General features: G+C 47.9%; 1 protein-coding gene across 9 annotated transcripts in view; it reads right to left on the bottom strand.

Moving 5' to 3' along the window:
* LOC307208517 (uncharacterized protein) overlaps window positions 1-25,776 on the bottom strand; it is a 36,286-nt gene extending 10,510 nt beyond the window's left edge. Inside the window, exons 1-5 of one of the 9 annotated variants that reach the window (XM_079963172.1) lie at window positions 17,172-17,239; window positions 14,514-14,697; window positions 14,259-14,385; window positions 13,462-13,545; window positions 8,994-11,072 (exon numbers count right to left, since the gene is read on the bottom strand). In XM_079963172.1, coding sequence (XP_079819298.1) covers window positions 9,553-11,072; window positions 13,462-13,545; window positions 14,259-14,385; window positions 14,514-14,588 — 1,806 coding nt within the window. In that variant the 5' untranslated portion in view covers window positions 14,589-14,697; window positions 17,172-17,239 and the 3' untranslated portion in view covers window positions 8,994-9,552. Of the gene's footprint in view, window positions 1-8,993; window positions 11,073-13,461; window positions 13,546-14,258; window positions 14,386-14,513; window positions 14,698-15,274; window positions 15,528-17,171; window positions 17,240-22,487; window positions 22,615-22,743; window positions 23,332-25,705 lie in introns of those variants that run through there. The other 8 variants (XM_079963161.1, XM_079963160.1, XM_079963163.1 and 5 more) reach the window with 8 other exon arrangements.
* Window positions 25,777-26,594: the final 818 nt, after the last annotated feature.

Genomic DNA, 26,594 nt, shown 5'->3' with positions numbered 1-26,594 from the left:
TCGCAATGGGAGGGGGTGAAAATATCCACACAGCCAGCTTGGTGTCTCGGGCTGACAAAGGAAGAGACTTCTGCACCGTGGAAAGTGACAGCTGTGCTTTTTCCTCCTGTCCCTAGGCTGGCCAACCCTCCTGCTTTCCCTCAGTTAATGTTCCTTTCCACCTTCTTTCCCTGATTTCCCTTCTTCCGTTTTGCGTCCCCTTCCCTCTCTCCACCCCTCATTTCCCCCGTCTAATGCCTCTTTTACACCGGCGCCTTCTCATGTTCCCCACCATTTAAATAAAAATCGGCAGCCCGCTTTCGTTCAAGTTAAGTGCCACGGAGTTCAGTGGGAGGTGCTCCCATGTACATGCACATGGGGTTCTACTCGTGATGCGTTGAAACGTCAGGCTGATCTTTCCGTACTGGTGCATAAAGAGGGTCACTTCTCTGTAGGGTAAAATAAAATAAAATAAAATGCCCCTCAAGTGTAAGAAAACTACAAACATGCCCCTCTCCTCTCCTCTGCAAAGTGGACAGCTTATTAACCTCCTACCCTGTGCAGTGGAAAAAGATTACAGCTGCAGTCCTGTGCGCACCTAGCCGGAAGTCCTGCAGAACGTGGTAGAAATACTTTGAGTAAAAGCATGCCTAGGATCCAGCCGAGGGGAATAAATCAACTTCATGCACTTAACCACAGACAGTTTCAGGAATTTCTGTCTGAACTAAATGTTGCCTATGAAGATATTCTTTTCTAATTTTTTTTTAAAATAAATTTTATTAGTATTTTCCACACAACACGAAAAATATTGAATAACAATACACAAACATCAACATTCGAAAAACAAAAAACAAATCCATATCTTACAAGTTAATAGTAAAAACACTAAAAAGAAAAACAAACATTAACTCCCACCAATCCCATAGCACCTCCTTTATCTTTCATTGTATCTTCCTGTTTTCCTGATCATCTGTATCCTAGCATCTAGATATAAATCCCTCTTTCTTATCCTTTCACTTCACAAGGTTATTCCAGACTCAGCCAGATTTCTGTTCTCAAACCTTGACTTTAAGGTATTCATTTAGACACTCCCATTCCTTTTTCACTTCACTTTTTGGTTTTTGTGTCTGTGGTTTTGTTTTTGTGTCTGTCATTTTTGTGTCTGATATCTGTCAATTTGGCTAATTCTAAATATTCTGAAAGCTTACATAACCACTCTCCCCTAGTGGGTAACTGATTCCCTTTGCAATACTTAGCCACCAGGATTCTTGCTGCAGACGTTGCATATAAGAAACATTTATTTTGTCTTTTGGAATATCATTTAAAATTCCTAAAAGGAATGCCTCTGGCCTTTTACTATATGATATTCTTAGTATTTTCTTTATTTCTTCGTGGATCGAGGGAGAGTTTTGAAACATTTTAATGGCTTACTTCCACAGTTTTCTGCTTTTATTTTTTCAAAAAACAAGAAGTACCTGAGCTCAAAGATGCAGAATGGAAATGGCACCTTGCCTTTCTGACAGATGTAACAGAGCTACTCAACAGTTTCAATGTTCAACTTCAAGGAAAGGGGAAGCTCATCTGTGATACGTTTTCACATGTGAAAGCATTTCAAGTAAAATTAGACCTCCTCAACTGAAGGAGGAAAACCTCTGCCATCTCCCCACAACTCAAAACCTGTTGGCGGAAAAACCAGCAGTTGCATTCCCAAACAAAACGCGTGGATTTACTAGAAACGTTGTGTTATGGGTTAAGGGGCTGCTTGTGCGTAAATGGTTGAGTTCTCAACTCATGCAATCAGTTTCTAAAGACTCTCCCAGACCGCGGAGCCATGGGTGCATGGCTACCTCAATCGCTGGCAGAATCCGTCAGTGGGCGCTTCCGGAATTTACGCCAACATAAGAGTTCCTTAACGGAAACTCTCCTTCTGGATTCTCTGCGTGACAGTTTCCTGCGTGGAGTAGGCGTCCCCAGCGGAGGTCCTGAGACTTCTCCGCTGTTCTCACTGGAAGTATCCTGGAGCCCTTCCTCCGACAGAGTTTCTGCAGGAACTCTCTCCCCCTGCTGGTTCCTTCCTCAGCATCCGAGGGTCTCCTAGCCTCCTTGAGCCCGTCCACCACCTGACTCTCCGATGGCAGTTCCCTGACATCCACCTCCCCTCCAGGACCCCCCTCACCCCTCGTTTCCCCCTCTTCTCTGGGTGGTGAGGCTGGGAACCCCCTGAAAGAATCCTCCTCATCTTCGGATGACTCGAAAACCGCCCTCCACCTACTTCTGTCCCTTCTTCCCGAATACTCTTCCCCATCTGATTCTTCTTCCTCTTCCTGTCCTGATTCTGGGAACCCCTCAAACTCCTCTTCCTCATCAGTGGTGCCGAAGTGTTCCTCCCAGAACCTAGCCAAGGGCTGAGGCTTCCTTGGGAACCGGCGATGAAACCTTCCTGCTAAATGCTCATCATCGACCGTTTCTGCCGGTACCCAGGTATTTTCGGACTCCGGTTCCCCTTCCCATGCCACTAAGTACTCCACCTGCTTACCCTTCGACCGAGAGTCGAGTATTTCAGCTACATGACTGCTGTGCTCCCTCTCCTACTTCCGGTGCCGCAGGAACCTCACCTTCACGTCCCAAAATTTCCCGCCCCTCCCAGTATGGTGACAGTAATGACCTATGGAATACTGGATGCAGTTTCATGTTGTCTGGCAACCTGAGTCTGAAGGCCACCGGATTGACCTGTTGTATAACCTCGAAGGGTCCCAGTCGTTTTGGCCTCAATTTCTTGCACCCGCCCTTGAATGGCAACCCTTGTGTTGACAACCACACCCGGTCCCCCACCCTTATGGTCTCTCCTTCCCTTCTGCTCCTATCTGCCTGCTTCTTGTATTCTTCCTTGGCCCTATCCAAATTCATCTTGAGCTGTTGATGTATGGCTTCCATTTCTTCCACGAAATGTTCCGCTGCTGGTACGCTCCATCTTTCCCCTCCTTCCCCTGGAAAGGCCCTAGGGTGACACCCGTAATTGGCCATAAATGGACTCATACCCGTGGACACATTTTCCGCGTTATTGTAGGCGAATTCGGCCAGGGCCAATTTCTCTACCCAATCATTCTCTCTGTCATTTACATAACACCTCAGATATTGTTGCAGAATACTGTTTGCCCTTTCTGCCTGCCCATTAGTTTCTGGGTGTCTGGCGGTCGAGAAATTGACCTCTACGTGCAGTAAGCTCATGAGCTTCCTCCAGAACCTGGACGTAAATTGTTTCCCTCTGTCTGAGACCACCCTCAAGGGGGCGCCATGCAACCTAAAAATGTGTTCTATAAACAACCTGGCGGTTTCTTCCGCCGTCACCGCATGTGAGCAAGCTATAAAGTGGCACATCTTGGTTAACAGGTCTACCACTACCATTACCGCAGTCTTTCCCTTGGATTTTGGTAAATCCGTCATAAAATCTATGGAAACTGCCTCCCATGGCCGTTCGGGTGTGGGTAATGGTTCCAGCAACCCCGCCGGTGCCGCCCTCTCCCCCTTTGCTCGCTGGCAGCGGTCGCACCCCCTTACATACTCTCGTACATCTTCCCTCACCTTGGGCCACCAGAACTGCCTGGTAACTAACCACATAGTTTTGTGTTGCCCAAGGTGCCCTGCGGTGGGGCTGTCATGTAGTTGTTTGAGTACTCTACCCCTCAATTCCCCTTCCGGTATGTACAATGCCCCTTTGTAATACAACGCCCCGTTCCTTTCTTCAAACCCCCCTGTGTTCTCCCCGGCTCTCCTGAGCCCTCTGAGCTTATCTTGGGCGTATTCATCGTTCTCTGTCCCTTCTACCAGTTTTCTTTGCCCCACCAATGCTGCTCCACAAACCCAGTGGTCCTCTGGGATAATATGCCTTTCCTCGGGCGCTCCCTCCCCCTCCATATACTCTGGCTTTCGAGAGAGAGCGTCCGCTCTGACGTTCTCTGGTCCCGGTACGTAGCGAATCTCAAAATGGAATTTGGAGAACTCCTGTGCCCATCTCACTTCTCTCTGGTTCAGTACTCGGGCCGTTCTCCAATATTCCAGATTTTTGTGGTCCGTGCACACCTGGACCTTGTGCTGCGCTCCAATCAGCAGGTGTCGCCACCGCCGAAACACTTCATGAATGGCGAGCAGTTCCCGGTCTTACACTGTGTAGTTCCTTTCGGATTTATTCAACTTCCGCGAGAAGGCACACGGTCTCCAGTCCGACGCATCTTTTCCCGGCTGGAGAAGCACCGCCCCTACCGCTCGATCAGATGCATCCGTCTCTACCCTCATCAGCTTTTGTAGATCTACGTGCAAGAGCTGTTCCTCCGACGCACTTTCTTTAGCTGTTCAAACGCTCGCTGCGCCTCTTCCGTCCAAGCGAATTTCTTCTTACTACTGAGACAATCGGTGATGGGCGCCGTTAAGTGGGCAAAGTTTTTGATGAACTTCCGGTAGAAGTTTCCAAACCCCAGGAATCTCTGCACGTCCTTCCTGGTTCTGGGTGTCTTCCATTCCAGTACCGCTTGGACTTTACTGGGATCCATGGCCAATCCCTTGTCTAACAAACGGTACCCCAGGAATTCCACCTCTCTGGTATGGAACTGGCACTTCTCCAGTTTTACCCACAGCTGGTTTGCTTGCAGCCTGCTTAGGACCTCCCGGACATCTCAGACATGCTGCTCCTCATCCTCTGAGTAAACTAACACATCGTCTAAGAAGGCCACACAGTTCTTATAGAGCAGAGGTCCCAGGACGTGATGCATGAAGGATTGGAAGCATGCTGAGCCCGCCTGTAATCTGAAGGGCATAACGAGATACTCAAAGGCCCCCAAGGGGGTGAACATGGTGGTCTTCCATTCATCCCCCTTCCTCATCCGTATCAGGTTATACGCCCCCCTCAGGTCCAGCTTGGTAAAAATCTTTCCCTTCCTCACCCTGGTCAGAATGTCGTCAATCCTGGGCATGGGAAAGGCCACTGGTTCTGACACCGAATTGATGGCCCGGAGGTCCACGACCAGCCTGGGTTTATTCGAGTCCTTTTTGTCCACAAAAAACACTGGGCTGCCCCCCACCGCCCTTGACTCCCTGATGAACCCTCGTTTCAGGTTCTTGTCTATGAACTCCCTTAACTCCTGCATCTCCCTGTCCGACATAGCGTACAGTTTGCCCACTGGTAGCTGGGCTCCCGGGAGTAGGTTAATTTGACAGTCAAAGGGTCTATGCGGGGGCAGTCTATCTGCTTTCTTCTCGCTGAAGACATCACTCAGGTCTGCGTATTGTGGTGGTATTTCTCCCTTTTCTCCCACCACCGTCCCTGCCAGACTTGCCCTGGCCACCCCCTGAGTTTCTCTTCCCTTGCAGTGTTCTAGGCAATGCGCTGACCCAAAAGAGACTGTCCGCTGGTGCCATCCCACTAGCGGGTCATGTAACACCAGCCAGCTCATTCCTAATCTGATGGGCGGCCCCGCCAGGGTGGCTACACGAAATGCAATGACTTCCGTGTGCCTTGCCACCCTCATTGTCATGGGGACCGTTTGTTGGCTCACTTCCCCTCCCAGAAGTTCCCTCCCATCAATCGTGGTCACCTGCAAGGAATTACTTAAGGGCAGCGTCTGTATCTGGTGCTCTGATGCAAACTCCTTACTCATGAAATTGCAGGAGCTGCCTGAGTCTAACAGGGCTTTTATCGTGAGTGGATGTCCATTGGGTAGCTCTAGCAGCACTTCTACGACTAGTGCCGCTCTTGGGGGTTCAGGCTTGGGCACGTTCACTGATCCTTGGCCTGGCTGCTGTGCCCTGTCGCTGGCAGCCAGGCGTTGGCTTTTACCTGCTCCTTAACCCCCTCCTCCTCACTCCCAACAGCCCCCACCATTCCTTGCCATCCCTTCCTTTGTGGGCACACTCTAGCAAAATGTCCTGGCTGCTGACAGAGGAAGCATTTTTTGGCGCCCTTCCCCTCCTTCTTCCGCCCTTCGTTGACGTTTGAAATTCCGCGCGCGCGCAGTCCCAATCTCCATTGGTTCCACTGGTGGGGAAGGTTGCTCAGGCATCTCAGGAATGCGGAAATCACTCCAACGCTCTCCTCTCCCTTCCCGCTTCTCCAGAGCCCTTGCCTCTTGGCGCGCTCCAATCGCAAGCGCCGATTTGGTCAGCTGATCCATGGACTCCGGACGGGGCGCGCGGGAAAGTTCATCTTTCACCGCCGGGGCTAGCCCTTCTTCAAACAGCATTTGAATCGGGTCCGAAGACAGGTCCCACCCCAATTTATGTATGAGCATGGTAAACTGTGTCCAATACTCTCGGACGGACTGATTCCCCTGTTTGCATGCCATTAACTGTTTGCGTACCACGCCCTGTTCAATCTGGCTGGAAAACATCAAGTCCATCGCGATAAAGAATTTCCTCAAGTCTTTTAGGGCATCATTTTTTGATGCCATCAGGGGTCTCACCCATTCTCTAGCTCCCCCCTCGAGGTGCCCAATCACAAAAGCCACTCTCGATTCCTCATCTGCAAAGTCATCAAACTGCAGGTTCAGTGCGTACTGCATTTCTGTCTTAAAGGCTTGGTAGTTTCTTGGGTCACCCCCGAATTTCTGTACCAACCCCGGTACCTTCCTTGCGATGGGGGTGGGCTTCCCCTGTGCATCCTGAGCTCTCCTCTACTCGAGACGCGCCGTTAGCAGTGCCAGCTGGTGTTCCAACGCTGTTTCTCTCCTCCAGAGTTGGTCCCGCTCCAGCTCCTCCCGCTGCTCCGTCTCCAGTTGGGTTGCTCATGATGCCTCTCTTTGGCACACGCAGCGTCGAAGACTGATGGATTGCTGTTATGGGTTAAGGGGCTGCTTGTGCGTAAATGGTTGAGTTCTCAACTCATGCAATCAGTTTCTAAAGACTCTCCCAGACCGCGGAGCCATGGGTGCATGGCTACCTCAATCGCTGGCAGAATCCGTCAGTGGGCGCTTCCGGAATTTACACCAACATAAGAGTTCCTTAACAGAAACTCTCCTTCTGGATTCTCTGCGTGACAGTTTCCTGCGTGGAGTAGGCGTCCCCAGCGGAGGTCCTGAGACTTCTCCGCTGTTCTCACTGGAAGTATCCTGGAGCCCTCCCTCCGACTGAGTTTCTGCAGGAACTCTCTCTCTCCCCCTGCTGGTTCCTTCCTCAGCATCCGAGGGTCTCCTAGCCTCCTTGAGCCCCTCCACCACCTGACTCTCCGATGGCAGTTCCCTGACATGTTGCAAAAGAAGTTTCAAATTAGAATTAAAGAGCTTCATCTCCATGAACAGGACATACAGCTTTCCCAGGACACATTTTCTGTAGACATTGAAATTGTTGATCCGATTTCCCAAATGGAATTGGCCGAACTACAGAACTGTGACTCTATGAAAAACGCATTCAGATTACGCAGCCTCAGTAATTTCAATGCATCTCTCCCCTTTGAGACATATCTTAAATCTCAGGAGCCATGCACTCAAAATTGCAACCATCTTTGGCAGCACCTATGTCTGTGAACACAGGGACGTGGGTGGCGCTGTGGGTAAAACCTCAGCGCCTAGGACTTGCTGATCGTCAGTTCGAATCCCCGCGGCGGGGTGCGCTCCCGTTGCTCGGTCCCAGCGCCTGCCAACCTAGCAGTTCGAAAGCACCTCCAGGTGCAAGTAGATAAATAGGGACCACTTACTAGCAGGAAGGTAAATGGCATTTCCGTGTGCTGCGCTGGCTCGCCAGATGCAGCTTGTCACGCTGGCCACGGGACCCGGAAGTGTCTGCGGACAGCGCTGGCCCCCGGCCTCTTAAGTGAGATGGGCGCACAACCCTAGAGTTGGACACGACTGGCCTGTACGGGCAGGGGTACCTTTACCTTTACCTTTTACTATGTCTGTGAACAGATTTTCCCCTGAATGAAACATCTGAAATCTCCAACCAGATCCAGACTAACTGATGAACACTTGCATCACTTGCTACGACAAGCAGTGACAAATATGGAACCGGATAGTGACCATCTCATTAGCCAAAAGCAGGTCCATACTTCCCATTGGAATACTTATAAGTTGACGTTGATTAAAATCATTTTTCATTTTAAATATTGTATTGTTTTTCCTGGTTTTGTGTGCACTACAAATAAAATATGTACAGTGTGCATAGGAATTCATTCATATATTTTTTTTCTAATTATAGTCCAGCCCGCAACAGTGGCTGAGGAACAGTGAACCGGCTCCCTGTTTACAAAGTTTGAGGACCCGTACTCCAGATGAGCTCTGCTTTCGCCCTCCTATACTGACAGCTCTTTTGACAGGTTTCTGAAAGGTGGGCCAATTACGTGGGCACAGAGATTCCTCTCACCACAGGGAAATGACGCTCCTGAAACCACTGGCAAGGCCCACATTTCCCTGTACCACCTTCCCTCCCCATGTTGGTGTCAGTATATGGAAACATCACCGCTGCAGACAGCCAGTTTGTTGACATCACATGATGCGCTTATCTGTGGGAAAGAAGAATTTCCCAGGACGTTCACAGGCTGGATACTAAGTCTTTGTGAAGAGTGTAACTTGAAACCTTCTGACTGCGCATGTTCAGGAAGTTTGTCTGACTTGCTGGAAGAACTGAACTGAAAGGACGTGTTTTTCTCTAGTGCTGTAATGTCAGAAATAAACATCATGTAAATAGATTTCTGACTTATTTTCTTTCCCCTGCGGAAGCAGGAGGGAGGGGTTGTGCATTTTACCCACGCTTGGGAAAATGTCGCCTATCAAAATCTCCCTGGTCTGTCTGGATGTCAGCCAGAGGAGGTTACCGGTATGCAAGCTCCGAGGACAGTGAGAGGGGCCAGCCTCTGTGGAGGGGGCTTGCAAACCAACAAATGGTTGTTCCTCACAGCACCTCCTTTATTCTAGCTGCCACCAGGGATTTTATCCCCTTTGCCGTTAATGAAGCCATGAATGAGAAGGTAAGGTAAAACAATGAATTTATAAAATACAAACAACGTAGGATAGTTTAAGGATTACTTTCCAGTCTTTCTGTGTTTTCATTGTTCCTTTATTGCAAGTATAAAAATGTGATTTATGCCGCTCTTCTTATAACAAGGAGTTGGGCTTGACTCTTGGAGTCCCTTTCAACTCTACAGTTCTAGGATTCCAGAGCCAATCCTGCTTCCTAAACACTACTTTTGTGCTCTACTTTTCACAACTCTCCAATCCCAACTCTCTCTGCCAAAGACCAAATATCAACCGAGTCTCAGTCCATGTTCACTCACAATGAGCACTCCAGTCACATTCTGCACATACCTTACAGTACATTATATCTTTCATCATACTTACTATTATGAGACATTTTATTTGCTTTAATACATGTATGTACAACTTTCCATACAAACACCAGAACATCAAATACACTCCATAAATTTACAATTAATTATCCCCTTATATGAGTTTACTGATATGAGGGACAAAGTGAACCCTGTGGGAAAAACATGGCAAACTCCAAAAAACAGAAATGGTTTCTCCCCCATAACAGTCTGTGGTTGCTTATTAAGAAGGCCATTATAATTGAAATATTTCCCACACTCCATTCCATTTAAACAGTTGCTTCTCTGTGAGATCTTTGATGTCTTCTAAGACTTCCATTCCCATTGAAGCACTTCCCACAATCCATACATTTAAATGTTTTCTCCCCTTTATGAGTTTGTTGATGTCTTCTAAGAGATCCATTCTCACTGAAACACCTCCCACAATCCGTACACATATAGGGTTTCTCCCCTGTGTGCGTTCTCCAATGTATAGTAATTTGTGAACACCGTCTGAAGCTCTTTCCACACTCCTTACATTTAAATGGTTTCTCCCCTGTGTGAGTTCGTTGATGAATTCTAAGATTTCCACTACAACTGAATCTCTTTCCACACTCCATACATCTAAATGGTTTCTCCCCTGAGTGAGTTCGTTGATGTATCCTAAGATTTCCACTACGACTGAAGCCCTTACCGCACCTCATACATTTAAATGGTAACTCACCAGTGTGAGTTCGTTGATGTGTTGCAAGATCTCCCCCCTGACTGAAGCTCTTTCCACAAACCATACACTTATATGGTTTCTCACCCGTGTGAGTTCGTTGATGCTTAGTAAGTGTTCCATTGTGACTGAAGCTCTGTCCACACTCTATACATTTAAATGGTTTCTCCCCAGTGTGAATCCGTTGATGTATTCTAAGAGTTCCACTCTCACTGAAGCTCTTTCCGCACTCCATACACTTAAAAGGTTTCTCCCCTGTGTGAGTTCGGTGATGTGTAGTAAGGTGTGAAGACAGCCTGAAGTTCTTTCCACACTCCATACACCTAAATGGTTTCTGCCCTGTATGGGTTCGTTGATGTACTGCAAGAGCTCCACTCTGACTGAAACCCTTCCCACAAATACATTTAAATGGTTTCTCCCCAGTGTGACTTTGTTGGTGCACAGTGAGTCTCCCACTACAAATGAAGCTCTTTCCACACTCCAAACATTTATATGGTTTCTCTCCTGTATGAGTACCTTGATGCAGAGTAAGGCTTCCACTTGCACTGAAGCACTTTCCACAAACAGTACACTTATGTGGTTTCTCACCCGTGTGAGTTCGTTGATGTCTAGAAAGGATTCCACTCTGACTGAAGCCCTTCCCACACTCTATACATTTAAATGGTTTCTCCCCAGTGTGAATCCGCTGATGTCTTCTAAGAGTTCCACTTGCACTAAAGCTCTTTCCGCACTCCATACAATTAAAGGGTTTCTCCCCGGTGTGTGTTCGTTGATGTACAGTAAGTTTTCCACTCTCACTGAAGCTCTTTCCGCACTCCATACATTTAAAAGGTTTCTCCCCTGTGTGAGTTCGTAGATGTATAGTAAGGTGTGAACACAGGCTGAAGCTCTTTCCACACTCCATACATCTAAATGGTTTGTTCCCTGTGTGAATTTGTTTATGTACAGTAAGGTTTCCATTTTTACTGAAGCTCTTTCCGCACTCCATGCATTTAAAAGGTTTCTCTCCTGTATTAGTTCGTAGGTGTTCACTCACACTGAAGGACTTTACAGATGGCCCCTCAAAATTCTGATTGCCTTCTTCATCACCTGGTTTAAAGTGGGGGATAAGAAAATATTGTTAGGTATTCGAGCAAGAGAACGTAACACGCAACAAGACCAATCAGCACTTTCCCTTCTTTTAACACCTCTAGCATCCCTCCCTCTCCTATGTGCAACATTTTTAGGAAAGGGGGGGGGAACCTGAAAATAGTCTCAAGAACCCTTAGTATCCAGTATTCTAGTATCTAGTATTCAACTCCCATACCAAGAACAAACTTAGTTGGTCTCTAAGGTGCTACTGGACATTTTAAAAAATTTTTTAATATATATTTCGTCTGCGTCAGACCAACACGGCTACCTACCTGAACCTTCAACTCCCATGTAACACTGAGCACCAAGAGAACCTTCTATGCTGAGTTGAGGCATCTATGGCCCTCCAGATGTGGTTGGACTCTACCATCAACCCAAGTAAAGATGGCCAATGACCAGGGATGACGGGAGTCAGAAATTCCAGCGGGTGCAGAATGCCGCGGCGAGACTCCTTATGGGGTCTTTGCTGCGAGATCACATTCATCCGGTGCTATACCAGCTGCACTGACTCCCGGTGGAGTACAGGATCAGGTTTAAGGTGCTGGTTTTAACCTTTAAAGCCCTATACGGCCTAGAACCCTCGTACCTACGGGACCGCCTCTCCTGGTATGTCCCACAGAGAAACTTACGGTCTGCAAATAAAAACATCTTGGAAGATCCCAGGCCACAGAGAGGTTAGGCTGGCCTCAACTAGAGCCAGGGCCTTTTCGCCCGCCTCCAATCTGGTGGAAAGCTCTGTCACAAGAGACCAGGGCCCTGCGGGACTTGACATCTTTCTGCAGGGCCTGCAAGACAGAGCTGTTCCACCAGGCCTTTGTTTTTTTTTTTTTTATAAATATTTATTGAGATTTTTTAAAAACAAAAATGCAAAAATAATAAACAATATGACATGTATCATAACATATTTTCAAAGCTTCTTTGGACTCCCTCACGTCTCCCGCTCCCACTTGCATCATTGTAAAACTTTTTCCAGCAATTTATCAACTTATTTACATTCTTAAATCACATTCATTTAATTTAGTCTAATAATTCTCCAAAAAGTTTATATTTTCCTCAATCTCATTTATCATCCAGATTACGTCTAATTTAGTGGTGCTCAATTATTTATGATCTGGCATCCTTCTTAACATTCAACCAAATTACAGTGTTTTTGTAAATAAATCCTAAATTTCTTCCAGTCTTCTTCAACCCTCTCCTCTCCCAGGTCTCGGATTCTGCCGGTCATCTCAGCCAATTCCATATAGTCTATCAGTTGCATCTGCCATTCTTCCAGTGTGGGTAAATCTTGGGTTTTCCAATGCTTAGCGATGAGTATCCTTGCTGCCGTTGTTGCATACAGGAAAAAAGTTCTGTCCTTCTTTATCACCCTGTGGCCGACAATACCCAGGAGGAAGGCCTCTGGTTTCTTAGGGAAAGTATACTTAAATACCTTTTTCAGCTCATTATATATCATTTCCCAGAAGGCCTTCACTCTAGGGCACGTCCACCAGAGGTGAAAGAATGTTCCTTCATTTCCTTTACATTTCCAGCATTTGTTATCAGACAAATGGTATATTTTGGCAAGTTTAACTGGGGTCATGTACCATCTATATATCATTTTCATTACATTTTCCTTCAAAGCATTACATGCAGTGAAGTTCAACCCAGTGGTCCACAACCTTTCCCAGTCCTCAAACATAATGTTATACCCAATATCCTGTGCCCACTTTATCATAGCCGATTTAACCATTTCATCTTGTGTGTTCCATTTTAACAGCAAGTTATACATTCTTGAAAGTACCTTGGTCTTAGGTTCTAACAATTCTGTTTCCAATTTAGATTTCTCCACCTGGAACCCTAACTTGTTCCACCAGGCCTTTGGTCAGGGTGCAACCTGACCCCCCTCCTCTGGCAATCTGCACAGATTTTTGCTTATTGGTTGCCATAAATTTGATTTTAATTAATTTTTATAATGAAATGTTTTTAGAATCGTTGGATTATTTTGATTGTTGTTAGCCGCCCTGAGCCCAGCTTCAGCTGGGGAGGGCGGGATATAAATAAATTTTATTATTATTATTATTATTATTATTATTATTATTATAGTGCAGCCACATCCAGAGGGAGACACTTTCTCCATCTTCCCCCTCCTGTGAAAATGCTACACCTCTGTATTCAGTTTTCTCCTTCCTCCCTGATCTGTAATATCTCGCTGATACATTCCAACCAGCTGTACACATCACCTAAACCTGCACCAGGATGCTGGAAAAGATGGGCCCTTGTTCTGATCCAAAAGGGCTCTTTTAATATTTGTACACACTGAAAGGAGACATACAAAAGTACAGACTCACAGCAAAGTGGAAGTATGTACCTCTGAATTGGTCCAGGACAACATCCCTGTAATTTTCTGTTCCAAGAGAGGAGAGGAGCTCAGACTTGAGTATCAGAGTCCCTGCTATGTGGAATAAGTAAAACAGAAGTGTTGTTTATGTATATGTGACTGTAAAAATATACAAAAGTATTAATCTTTTGAAGCAAAGACAGCAAAGTATCTGGTGGCCCATTAAACATTGATAAATGACACTGACCAGCAAACCTCATTCCACCATTATTAACCTGTCAGTATCTGTAGATTTTACATAGGTTTTAGGGGGAAATTCATACCACAATATCAGCTTATGAAAAGTTACCTACCGACAAAAGTACAGAGTTGCTATAAACTACAATCTTCAGCATCAACTTTGTTGTTTCAAAATGCTCTTAAGGCAAATCTAAATACATGAAGTAGAAGCACAGAAAATTGGAAAACACTGGCGTGCGAGTGCTCCAATTGGAGAAAAGCCTTTACCAAGGTGTAATGGACTTTCAAGAAGCACAAGCTGAAGACGAAACGGAGAAACAAGCTAAGAGGAAAGCACATTTGAGAACCCTCACTGTGATTAACTCCCTTCGGGAAACCTATGTCTCCACTGCCGAAGGATGTGTCGATCCAGAATTGGACTCCACAGTCACTTACGGACACACCATTAAGACCGTGTTCATGGAAGACAATCTTATTCGTCTATGAGGATTTGCCAAGGAAGAAGACACGGCATGAATAAATGGCTCAAACAGGAGATTCACCCTTTCAATGTTTAGCAGCCAAGAGGGATACAAATCTGCCCTTACCTAGAGAGGCCACCATCTCATAATTCTCCTCCATGACTTCCTTGTGCAGAGCTCTTTGGCCAGGATCCAGCAGAGCCCACTCCTCCTCCGTGAAAAACACAGCCACCTCCTCAAAGGTCAAGAGGGCCTGGAAGAAGAAGAGGAAGAAAACAGAGCTTCTCTTAGATCCCCATCATCCCCACTCAACACAGAGGGAGGCTGGGTTGTCCCATCTGTGCCTCTTCCTTCCTCCCTGCTCCCTTGCTCTTTCCCTACCTGAGGAAGCTGCCTGGCTCCTCTTTCCACTCCACCTGTAAGAAGAGGCCGTTCAGAGGGGGTCTCGGAGGCCATTGCGCTGGCAGTGGAAAAGACAGAGGAGGAGGAGGAGGAGGCGGAAACTGGGCCACTTCTGGGACTCTCTCAGCTGTTGCCACTATGCCCTTCAATGCAGGGAGCAGCTCTTTAAAGAGAACAATGCAATAATAATAATAATAACAACAACAACAACAACAACAACAACAATAATTGATTGAATTTATATGCCGCCCTATACCCGGAGGTCTCAGGGCTGTTCACAGAAGGGCAGATTTATTTAGGGTGGGAGACATGTACACAGATAGCATACCTTTTACAAATTACAAATACTGTGTTACCTCAGGTTACAGACGCTTCAGGTTACAGACTCCGCTAACACAGAAATAGTACCTCAGGTTAAGAACTTTGCTTCAGGATGAGAACAGAAATCGTGCTGCAGCAGCGGGAGGCCCCATTAGCTAAAGTGGTACCTCAGGTTAAGAACAGTTTCAGGTGAAGAACGGACCTCCAGAATGAATTAAGTTCTTAACCTGAGTTATCACTGTACCAACACTAATAAATTAATACCCATAAATTTTAATTACAAAGGCAGGGAACTGGAAGTATGTAATCCTTTCTACAGGAACTTTATAATACTATAAGCTGCCTCAGTCTTTAGGGGACATTCAGCTTCAAATCCCAAACTCTGAATGAAGCTTCGCAAAAAGCATTATGGTCAATACCTCTGCAGACCTCGCTTTTCCTTTCCCCCAAACAGCCACCCAGGAAACCAGTTTCTGATCCTTTGATACATTTAGAATGAAGAAAATAAGGGAAACTCCTAAATTATGGGCAGAATTTGCAGTCAGAGGAAAAGCAACATCTGGAGGGCACCAGGGTGCAGAAGCTCCATCCAAGGGGAGCAGATGGAAATATTTAGAGCACTCTATGCGCTAACATGGATTGTAGTTTAGGGGAGAGAGATATGAAGTTCAGTGGCTTCGCCCCACCCCCCGGTCCTTCTTCTTAGGAACGTGTGTGTGTGTGTGTCCCCTTTTATCTTCCCTACACTGGGAGAAAGGACAGGAGGAGAAATAATCAGGGGGTCCAAACTGGGCACAGGGCATCCCTCCTGAGAATGGGATGGGAGACAGGGTCTCCCTGGTGGAAGCACAGCACCCAAACTGCAGGGTAGGGAACCTCACACCCAGGGGCTAAATTGGACCTCAAGTCCTTTCTCTCTCTCTCTCTCTCTCTCTCTGGCCCTCAGGAATTTCCCCAGCACCACACCTTCTTTCCAACGCTTCCCAGCTGCCTCCTGGGGGGCTTTTGTGTGGGTGGAAAAAATCCCTGGAAGGCAGGCAGCTCCTGGACAAAGCTCAGAGTCAGCCCCATAGCCCCACCAACTCTGTCCTCTGTTCCACACATCAATGGAAAGTGGCCCCTGCAAGGCTGCTCAGGAGCGAATATGGCCCTCAGGCAGGATAATGGTCTCCACCCCTGTCCCAAACACGAAACAGGCTGTAATCCTGGCCCACCTTGCAGGGTTTTTGTGTGAGGATTGCCCAGGTGGTGGGCTTTAGAACACCTACAGTATTATAAGACCCTCCTGGCAACCTGGATGGGGACGAGGCCAGGCAGGAGTGAGGCTGCCAGCACCAGCAGGGAAAGTCCCTCAGCACCTCTGCGCTGGGCCAATCCTGCAAGACAGGCCAGATCTCCCACCCCTGGGGGCTTTGATTCTCCTTTCCAACAAAGTCCCAAGAGGATATCTGGAAAAGCCACTTTTTTGGAAAGAAACAGCATCAAAATCTGCAAGGGGGGGATCAGTTTCATTCCCCAAGACTAGCCCCCTTCCCAAGAAGTAAATTCTGGTTTCTTTTTGCTTCCTTCTCACATCAGCCTCTTCCTTACTAAGGAAGCTCCGGAGGCCGATTTCCCTTGACATTGTCCACTTCTCACACACCCCCACTCGAGATCTCCCTCTCTCCAGCTGCTTCCACTGCACCAAAGCAGACTTCCTCTCCCCTGTTTGCCCCCCCATCTCCGCCCCACTGAGGCAGGGGCTTCAGCAGCACATTTCGGAGGGGAGCAGATCAGGGTCCTGGAGGAGCTCAGCCCCCCCCCCCCCATCCCGGCTCCCTGACGCAGGAGGCAGAGCCTGGGGGGGGGGGAGCGATGGGGGGGGGAGCAGTGAGAAGGGAGATGAAGGGTGTTAGGCAGAGAGGAGCATCACTAGGCGGAATGGGGCTGCCCCCCCCCTTTGAACGGAGGAGGACGGACTTCTGCGTCAACATGCCCAGGGTGGGGCTGCAAATCCCTCTGTAATTAAGTTCCACTGGGGGGGGGGCACCCTTTTGTGGTTCGTCTCAAGTGTCTTCGCTGCGCTTCGAAAAGAGTCTTGCAATGCAAACCCTGTTGGGGGGGGGAGACCCCTCTTTGTAGCCAGGTGGTCTGCATCCCGCCCGCCCCCCATTCCCACAGAGAAAGGGCGAAGCCTCTCCCTGCTTTCCTTTCATTGTCCCCCCCCCCATCCTCCCGCCTCCTTTCCCAGCTGCCATTTGAAGATTCAGGGGGAGGGAAAGCAAATCCTTCTCCCACAACACCCCCCTCCCCAAATAACCCCCCAATATGCGGCACCTCTTTCTCCTCTTCTCCAAGCCCGCTTCTCTTCCGCGAATGAGAATGGAGACCCCTCCCCTCCAAATTGCCCCCCCCAAAAGAACTTCCTGCCTCTCTAGGAAGCGGAGCTCATTGACCCAGAGGGAGGGGAGGGGCAGGAGATCCGCCTCCCCCTCCCCCTCCCTGCAAACATGAATTTCCTTCCCAGCCGGCAAGCTCTATATTCCCGTTTACTTAGTGAAAAATTCTTGGGTTCAATTCCCCGCAGAGGCAGCGAAGGGCGACCCCCGCCCCCCCCGCATTTCTAAAAAGCTTCCCCCGGGAAGGGGTTTAGAGCAGTAACTTAAGACAACCCTAAATGGTGGTCCAGCGTCATTTCATTGGGTAACTTTTGTACAAAGCTGGAGCTGATGGAGAAAGTTAGGCTTTGTTATGTTTTTTTTTTTGGGGGGGGGGTGCAGCTCAGTCGTAGATCAGTTTCTTTGCACGCAGAAGGTCTCGGATTCCCATTTTCGCGTTTGGTGGGGGTGAACCATGGTCCATAACTTCTGGGGAAGAGCTTTTTATCTGACCTCCAAAATCTCTCAACAACCTATCTGTCCTAATTCAGCACTTACCTTATTATAATCGTATTTGACCCCATATTCTACGCTTCAATCTAAAGAATTAATTTCCTTTCTGTTCACAGCAGCTAGACTACAGTTATTGCGAAACCATGGAAGGAAAGCTCTAAAAGAGCAATAGAGGCTTGGATCAATAACATCTGGATCATTGCTCTGTCAGAACACCCCACATACCATTGGTGTCTAATCAAAGGTATCTCCAAAAAAGGTACCTTTAGCACAGTCTGGTCTCCCTTTTTCTCCCTTGATTGAAGAACAACAGGATATTTTAATGCCACCACCACCATCATCACAGAGGTTTTTGTGGAGGGGATATAATGATTTGAAATGTCTAGCCAAGCAGATCAGTAGTTGGGTTCCTATTGAGGGTATTGGGAGAGCCAACATGACCGTGATGTGGGATTGAGGACTGGAGTAATCATTCTGTGATATTATGGCAGTGGACAAAGCTGTATTTACTCTGAATAAATGAATATTGTTGTTTTCATAAAGGTCTCAAATTCAATGCTTTGCATGCAGAAAGGGGTCCCAGGTGAAATCCTTGTCAGGCAGAGAGACCCTGTTGGCATCCATCTGTCTTGGGGGGCGATGGAGGAGGGGGCCTTTGGGGGGGAAGCCCAACTATGGGCAGCTTGCAACACCTGCTGTGGCTGCTTCATGTCAGGGGCAAATGTTCAATGCCGGCAGAGAGAGGAGCAGCTCTAGATGAACTCTGCTTTCAGCCCCCTATACTACCTGCTCTTTCTACAGATTTCTGAAAGATGGGCCAATTACTTGGGCACAGAGAATCCTCTCTCCGCAGGGAAATGACTTTCCTGAAACCGCTGGCAATGCCCACATTTCCGTGTGCCACCTTCCCTCCCCATATTGGTTCTTCCCCTCAGCACCTCTTTTATTCTGGCTGCCACCATGGAACTTTGTCCACTTTGCAGTTTAGTGTCAGGGGCTGGTATGAATGGGAGGATTGGGGAATGCAGTTTCAGGACAATCAGCTTGTAACAGAAGAGGAGAGGGAAGTTCCCCCTGCCCTTCCAGAGTTTCACAATGCAGAGAGACAGGCAGATTCAGGGGCTGCACAGTTGAGACAGGAGCTACCCAGCTTTGAGATAGTAGCTAGGCAACAGGATGGAGGGAAGCAGCTGAGAGATACATCAGTCAGAACAAAGGAGAAGCCGGGAAGGAGGGACATCCCGTTGGACGTGGGTAAGTACTGCTATCCTTGCGAGGATTTGCCTATTTGTGCTAGCAACATGATATGGGAATAAAAATACTAGAAATCTACCAACTGCTCATTAATTCTCATCGGTCAGCAACCAAAAGGGAGGGGGGAACTCCCGAAACATGACACGTAGCCATGAATGAGAAGGTATTGTAAAACAATGAATTTTTAAAAGATAAACAACGTAGGACGGTTTAAGGATTACTTTTCAGTCTTTCTGAGTTTTCATTGTTCCTTTATTGCAATTATAAGAATGGGATTTATGCTGCTGTTCTTTTAACAGGGAATTGGACTAGAAGACCGAAGTCCCTTTCTACTCTACAGTTCCAGGATTCCAGAGCCAATCCTGCTTCCTAAACACCACTGTCGTGCTCCACTTTTCACAACTCCGCATTCCCAATTCTCTTTACAAAGACCAAATATCAACGGATTCTCAGACATGTTCACTCACAATGAGCACACCAGAGCCACATTCTGCACATCCCTAACTGCACATTATATCTTTCATTAAACTTACTATTATGTGACATTACCCTCATTGCTTTAATATGTATATGTACAATATTCCATACAAACACCAGAACATAAAACACACTCCATGCATTTACAATGGATTTTCCACATAAGAGTTTGTTGATATGAGAGACAAAGTGAACTCTGTGGGGAAAACCTGGCACACTCTATAAAACTGAATGGGTTCTTCCCTGTGAGAGTCCATAGCTGTTAATTAATAACTCCATTATAATTGAAACACTTTCCACACTCCTAACATTTAAACCGTTGCTTCCCTGTGAGATTGTTGATGTTTTCTAAGAGTTACACTGCTACTGAAGCACTTTCCACAATCCATACACTCATATGGTTTCTCCCCTGTGTGAGTTTGTTGATGTTGGGTAAGGTTTCCATTCTGCTTGAAGCTCTTTCCACACTCCATACATCTAAAGGGTTTCTCCCCTGTGTGAGTTCGTAGATGTACAGTAAGTGTTCCATTGTGACTGAAGCTCTTTCCACACTTCGTACAACTAAAGGGTTTCTCCCCAGTGTGAGTTTGGTGATGTCTTGTAAGTTTTCCACCTTCACTGAAACCCTTCCCACACTCCATACATTTAAAAGGTTTCTTGGCTGTGTGAGTTCGTTGATGGTATTTAAGGCTTCCCCTGTGACTGAAGCTCTTCCCACACTCCATACACCTAAATGGTTTCTCCCCTGTGTGAATTCGTAGATGTTTGGTAAGGTTTCCACTCTGCTTGAAGCTCTTTCCACACTCCATACATTTAAAAGTTTTATCGCCTGTTTAGTTCGTAGATGTGTGCTAAGGCGTTCACTCACAATGAAGTACTTCACAGATGGCCCCTCATAATTCTGATTGTCTTCTCCATCACCTGGTTGAAAGTTGGGGAAAAGAAAATATTGTTAGGTATTCAAGGAAGAAAACAAGAGATATTAACACTCAGCAAGACCAATCAGCACTTTCTCTTATTTTAACAAGTCCAGTATTCCTCCCTCTCCCATGCACCACATTTTTAGGAAAGGAAATCTGAAAATAATCTCCAGAACCCCTTGTATGCAGTTTGAATCCCATGTAACACTGAGCACCAAGCTAAACCTTCTATGCTGAGGTGAGGCATCTATGGCCCTCAAGATGTGGTTGGACTCTAAGTACCATCAACCCAAGAAAAGATGGCCAATGACCAGGGATGACGGGAGTTGTAGTGCAGCAACATCTGAAGGGACACACTTTTTCCATCTTCCTCCTCCTGTGAAAATGCTACGCCTCTGTATTCAGTTTTCTCCTTCCTGATCTGTAATATCTCGCTGATACATTCCAACCAGCTGTACACATTGTCAGGAGTTCAGCCTACTCTCGAGTAGGACCCTGGCAGAGACACATGCCTGACTGGCATGTTCTCTCCCTCCTGGTTGATCGTTCGGGAGCTTTGTAAGCTTTTTTCAGCCCAAATAACACAGCGACCGATGCCAACTGACACCGGCACACTTAGAGATCTGCAGAGTTTACGCCGCTTGTGACAGAACCGCAGCAACTCAGCATGTTGGCTAATCTACTTTATTTACATATAAACACACACGGAGCACTGCAACATGGCTCCCTCTCTCTCTAGCATCAAACAGCAAAGAGAAAAAGAACAAAGGACAATAGTCCCACTTCACGGAACACAGTAACACAAACATTCTGTCTCTGTCACTTCCCACTCTGTGGAGTCAAAACATATACCATCATGTGATAGACAACAATCCCATGACTGCAATCTCGCAGTAGGCATTCTAACACACATCACCTAAACCTGCACCAGGATGCTGGAGAAGATGGGCCCTTCTTTGTATATTATACATAGGTTTTTTTTTGTGAATTCATTCCACAATATCAGCTTATGAAGAGTTACCTACTGACAAAAGTACAGTGTTGCTATAAAGTACAATCTTCAACATCAACTTCGTTGGACTGGTCATGTTGTTCAGATGCCTGATTATCGTCTTCCAAAGAAACCACTCTATTCCCAATTTAAGAATGGAAATTGATATAGTGGTGGACAACAAAAGATGTTTAAAGATGCCCCCATGGCAAATCTTAAAAATGCAGTATAAGCAAAGGAAATTGGGAAACACTGGCCTGTGAGCGCTCCCTCACTGCAAGATGTGAGGTTACAGGGAACCAGGCAGAGGGCCTTCTCAGTAGCAGCAACGCCCGCCCGGTCGAACGCCCTCCCATCAGATGTCAAGGAAATAAATAACTATCTGACTTTTAGAAGTCATCTGAAGGCAGCCCTGTTTAGGGAAGTTTTTAATGTTTGATTCTATTTTTAATATTTTGTTGGGAGCTGCCCAGAGTGGCTGGGGGAACCCGGGCAGATGGGCGGGAAATGAATAAATCATCATCATCATCATCATCCAATTGCAGAATAGTCATTACCAAGGCGCCATGGACTTTGAAGAAGTACAAACTCAGGAAGAAGAAGAAGAGTTTGGATTTGATATCCCACTTTATCACTATCCAAAGGAGTCTAAAAGTGGCTAACATTCTCCTTTCCCTTCCTCCCCCACAACAAACACTCTGTGAGGTGAGTGAGGCTGAGAGACTTCAAAGAAGTGTGACTGGCCCAAGGTCACCCAGCAGCTGCATGTGGAGGAGCGGAGACACGAACCCGGTTCACCAGATTACGAGTCCACTGCTTTTAACCACTACACCACACTGGATGAAAGGGAGAAACAAGCTAAGAGGAAAGTACGTTTGGCAAACCCTCATTGTGATTAACTCCTGCCTGGAAACCTATGTCCCCACTGTGGAAGGATGTGTGGATCCAGAATTGGACTCTACAGTCATGGACACACCGTTAAGACCGTGTTCATGGAAGACAATCTTATTCAGCTACAAGGATTCGCCAAAGAAGAAGACACAGCATGAATAAATGGCTCATACAGGAGATTCACCCATTTAATGTCTAGCAGCCAGGAGGAATAAAAATCTGCCCTTACCTAGAGAGGCCACCATCTCATAATTCTCCTCCATGACTTCCTTGTGCAGAGCTCTTTGGCCTGGAGCAAGCAGAGCCCACTCCTCCTCCGTGAAAAACACAGCCACCTCCTCAAAGGTCAAGAGGGCCTGGAAGAAGAAGAGGAAGAAAACAGAGCTGCTCTTTGGTCCCCATCATCCCCACTCAACACAGAGGGAGGCTGGGTGGTCCCATCTGTGCCTCTTCCCTCCTCCCTGCTCCCGTTGCTCTTTCCCTACCTGAGGAAGCTGCATGGCTCCTCTTTCCACTCCACCTCTGAGAAGAGGCCGTTCAGAGGGGGTCTCGGAGGCCATTGCGTTGCCAGTGGAAACAACGGAGGAGGAGGAGGCGTAAACTGGGCCACTTCCAGGACTCTCTCAGCTGTTGCCACAATGCACTTCAATGCAGGGAGCAACCCTTTTAGGAGAACAATGAAGATGAAATAATAATAATAATTGTTATTAATTGAATTTATATACCGCCCTATACCTGGAGGTCTCAGGACAGTTCACAGAAAGATGGATATAATTAGGGTGGGAGACATTTACACAGATAGCATACCTGTTACAAATTACAGTGGTACCTCGGGTTAAGACCTTAATTCGTTCCGGAGGTCCGTTCTTAACCTGAAGCTGTTCTTAACCTGAAGCACCATGTTAGTTAATGGGGCCTCCTGCTGCCACTGCACCGCTGTTGCACAATTTCTGTTCTCATCCTGAAGCAAAGTTCTTAACCAGAGGTACTATTTCTGCTTTAGTGGAGTTTGTAACCTGAAGCGTCTGTAACCCAAGGTACCACTGTACAAATATCAATACTCAAAAACTAATACTCATGTAATGGTTCTAGGGGGTTGCTCGTGCATAAGTCGTCGCCACACCTGGCTGAGTTATCTGGGTGAACCCTTTCTGTCCGGACAGCCACCCATCCGTGGCTGTCTCAATTGCTGGCAGAATCCGTCAGTGGGCGTTTCTTGAACTTCTTCCAGCAAAGAAGTTCTTTGACGCCAAGTCTCCGCCTACTCTCCCTGCGCGGAAGTCTTCTGCGCAGAGAGGGTGTGGGCAGCGGAGGACCCGTGCTCTCCCTGCTGGTCTCCGGCGAGGAGTCCTGGAGCCCCCTCACCGATTCCCCCCTCTGCCCCCCTTCTCCACTGGTGTTGCACTGATTTCCTTCCCCAGCAGATGGGCTGTCCCTCTTCCTGCTGGGACCCTCTCCGCCATCCCTCTGGAGCCCTCTCTCCTCCTCTTGCTCCGATGGCAGTTCCCTGACATCCACCTCCCCCCCAGGACCCCCTCCACCCCAGCGTGATTTTCCGATTCAACCTCATCCCTTTCCTCTGCCGGCGATGCGGGGAATCCCCTGAAGGAGCTGTCCCCATCCTATGAAGATTCAAAACCCATTTCCCACCCGCTCTGGTCCCTTCCCGTGGGGTGGACCTCCCAGTCGGATTCTTCTCCTTCTGACACCTCCCCTCCCTCCCCTTCGGAGGCAGGGAAACCCACAAAGTCCTCTTCGTCGTCTGTGGTTCCAAATTCTTCCTCCCAGAAACGCGCTAGTGGTTTTGGTTTATCCGGGAACAGGCTGTGGAATTCTCCCACCAGATAGTCGTCGTTGATCGACTCAGCGGGACCCACGTGTTTTCTTACCTGGGTTCTCCCTCCCAAGCTACCAAGTACTCCACCTGGTGGCCCCGCCACCTTGAATCGAGTATTTCCGTGGCTTGGTTGCGGTGTTCCCTCTCCTCTACCTGTGGGTGGGTGGTGACTCCTCCCTCCCGCCCCGGAAATTCCCGCCCCTCCCAGTACAGTGAGAGTAAGGACCTGTGGAACACCAGGTGTATCTTCATGCTGTCAGGCAACTTGAGCTTGAATGCCACTGGGTTCACCTGTTGTGTTACTTCAAAAGGCCCCAGCCATCTTGGCTGCAACTTTTTGCACCCTCCCTTTAGGGGTAACCCTTGGGTTGATAACCACACCCGGTCTCCCACCCGTATGGCCTCCCCCTCCCGACGGTGCTTGTCCGCCTGCCTTTTGTAAACCTCCTTGGCCCGCTCCAAGTTCATTTTGAGTTGCTGATGCAAGGCTTCCATTTCTTCTACAAACTGCTCTGCCGCGGGCACACTCCATGCTTCCTCCCCCCTCCCCAGGAAGGCTCTGGGGTGACACCCATAATTGGCCATGAACGGGCTTATTCTCGTGGACACATGTTCAGCGTTATTGTATGCAAATTCAGCCAACGCTAGTTTCTCTACCCAATCATTCTGTCTCTCGCTGACATAACAGCGCAGGTATTGCTGGAGTATACTGTTCGCTCTTTCTGCTTGTCCGTTGGTTTCTGGGTGCCTCGCCGTTGAGAAGCCCACCTCGACCTGTAGCAAGCTCATGAGCTTCCTCCAGAACCGGGAAGTAAATTATTTCCCGCGATCCGAGATGACCCTCGAGGGAGTCCCATGCACCCTGAAGATGTGATCTACAAACAACCTAGCCGTCTCCTCTGCCGTCACCGCATGTGAGCAAGCTATGAAATGGCACATCTTGGTCAGTAGATCGACTACTACCATGACTGCTGTCTTCCCCCTCGACTTGGGCAAATCGGTCATGAAATCAATGGACACCACCTCCCAGGGTCTTCCCGGTGTGGGTAAAGGTTCCAGTAACCCTGCGGGGGCAGCCCTCTCCCCTTTTGCCCTCTGGCATCTGTCGCACCCCCGTACATATTCCCGTACATCCTCCCTCACCTTTGGCCACCAGAACTGCCTGGTGACGAGCAGTATGGTCTTGTGCTGTCCAAAGTGTCCAGCGGTTGGATTGTCGTGGAGCTGTTTGAGTACCTTCCCCCTCAAGGTCTCCCCCGGTACATACCATGCCCCCTTAAAGTACAGTAGCCCTTCTTTTTCCTCAAACCCTCCATTGTCTTCCCTTCCATCCTGGAGATCTCCGATTTTCGCTTGAGCGAACGCGTCGTCTCTGGTAAGCCCTGCCAGTTCTCGTTCCCCAACCAACGCTCCCCCACACACCCATCTGTCCTCGGGAAACACGTGTCGGATCTCCGGCGGTCCCTCTCCTTCCAGAGGGAAAGGGGGGAGCCCTTCCTTGCTTTCACCCCCTCACCTTTCCTCCTCCCCCCTTTGTAGATTCAGGGGCAGGAAAAGCAAATTCTTCTCCCTCCCTGCACCCCAAATCACCCCCATCCGAAAGTTTGCACCTTTCCCCTCCTCCTTTGCAGGCCTCCTTCTCTTCCGAGGATGTGCATGGAGACCCCACCCCCTCCAACATTGCCTCTACCCCCACCCCACCCTGCTCCGTCACTTCCTGCCTCTCTAGGAGTTCATTGACCGAGAAAGGTAGCTATTTAAATATTTTCCTTGTGAACAGACCATGTTTTATTTGTAGCTTTTATTTAGAAATCCACTGCAAAGCACGAGCACTTCTTTGCTTTCTTTTCTTCGCTTCTCACTTCCCTATGTGGCCCCCGAGTCTCATGCCCTGGCCCCCCATTGGAATATCATGTTCCCCTGTAACCCCCTTGGAATATCCATATGCCCCCCCCCTTAGAAACGCTGATCTACTCCATTGAATTGGGTGGGCCTGACTTCTGAGTAAAACTCCTGTTCAATCCTAAAGGTTGCCATGGAGCCACACATATGAAATTTCCCCTGTCTCTTCCATAGTTTCTGTTGTGTGAATGGTGCTGCGGACCCCCTTGTGGGGGGGGGGGAAGGTTCCCTGGAGTAGGCAGACTACCTATTGGGAAAAGCTGCTTTAGTGATTTCAGGAGCTGGACCGAACCTTTCCCCACATTGTACACCCCCATATAGTTTCTCCCCATGAGTGTCATTTTGGGGGAAATTAGCAATGATCTTACAGTGAAGCATTTTGCACACTCTTGTCACACGCCTGCTTGATTCAAGATGCTCCCACACTCCCCTGTGCCACCATCCCATGTCGTGCAAAACATGCAGAGAGGAGTTGGGTCTTTCCTGGTTCTCCCACTAAGATAAAGGTAAAGGTAAAGGGACCCCTGACCGTTAGGTCCAGTCGTGGCCGACTCTGGGGTTGCGGCGCTCATCTCGCTTTATTGGCCGAGGGAGCCA

This window comes from Podarcis cretensis, assembly GCF_951804945.1.
Source record: "Podarcis cretensis genome assembly, chromosome: 2".
In the NCBI taxonomy this organism is placed as follows: domain Eukaryota; kingdom Metazoa; phylum Chordata; class Lepidosauria; order Squamata; family Lacertidae; genus Podarcis; species Podarcis cretensis.
The sequence above is the reverse complement of the archived record's forward strand: the minus strand, read 5'-3'. Positions and strand labels throughout refer to the sequence as shown.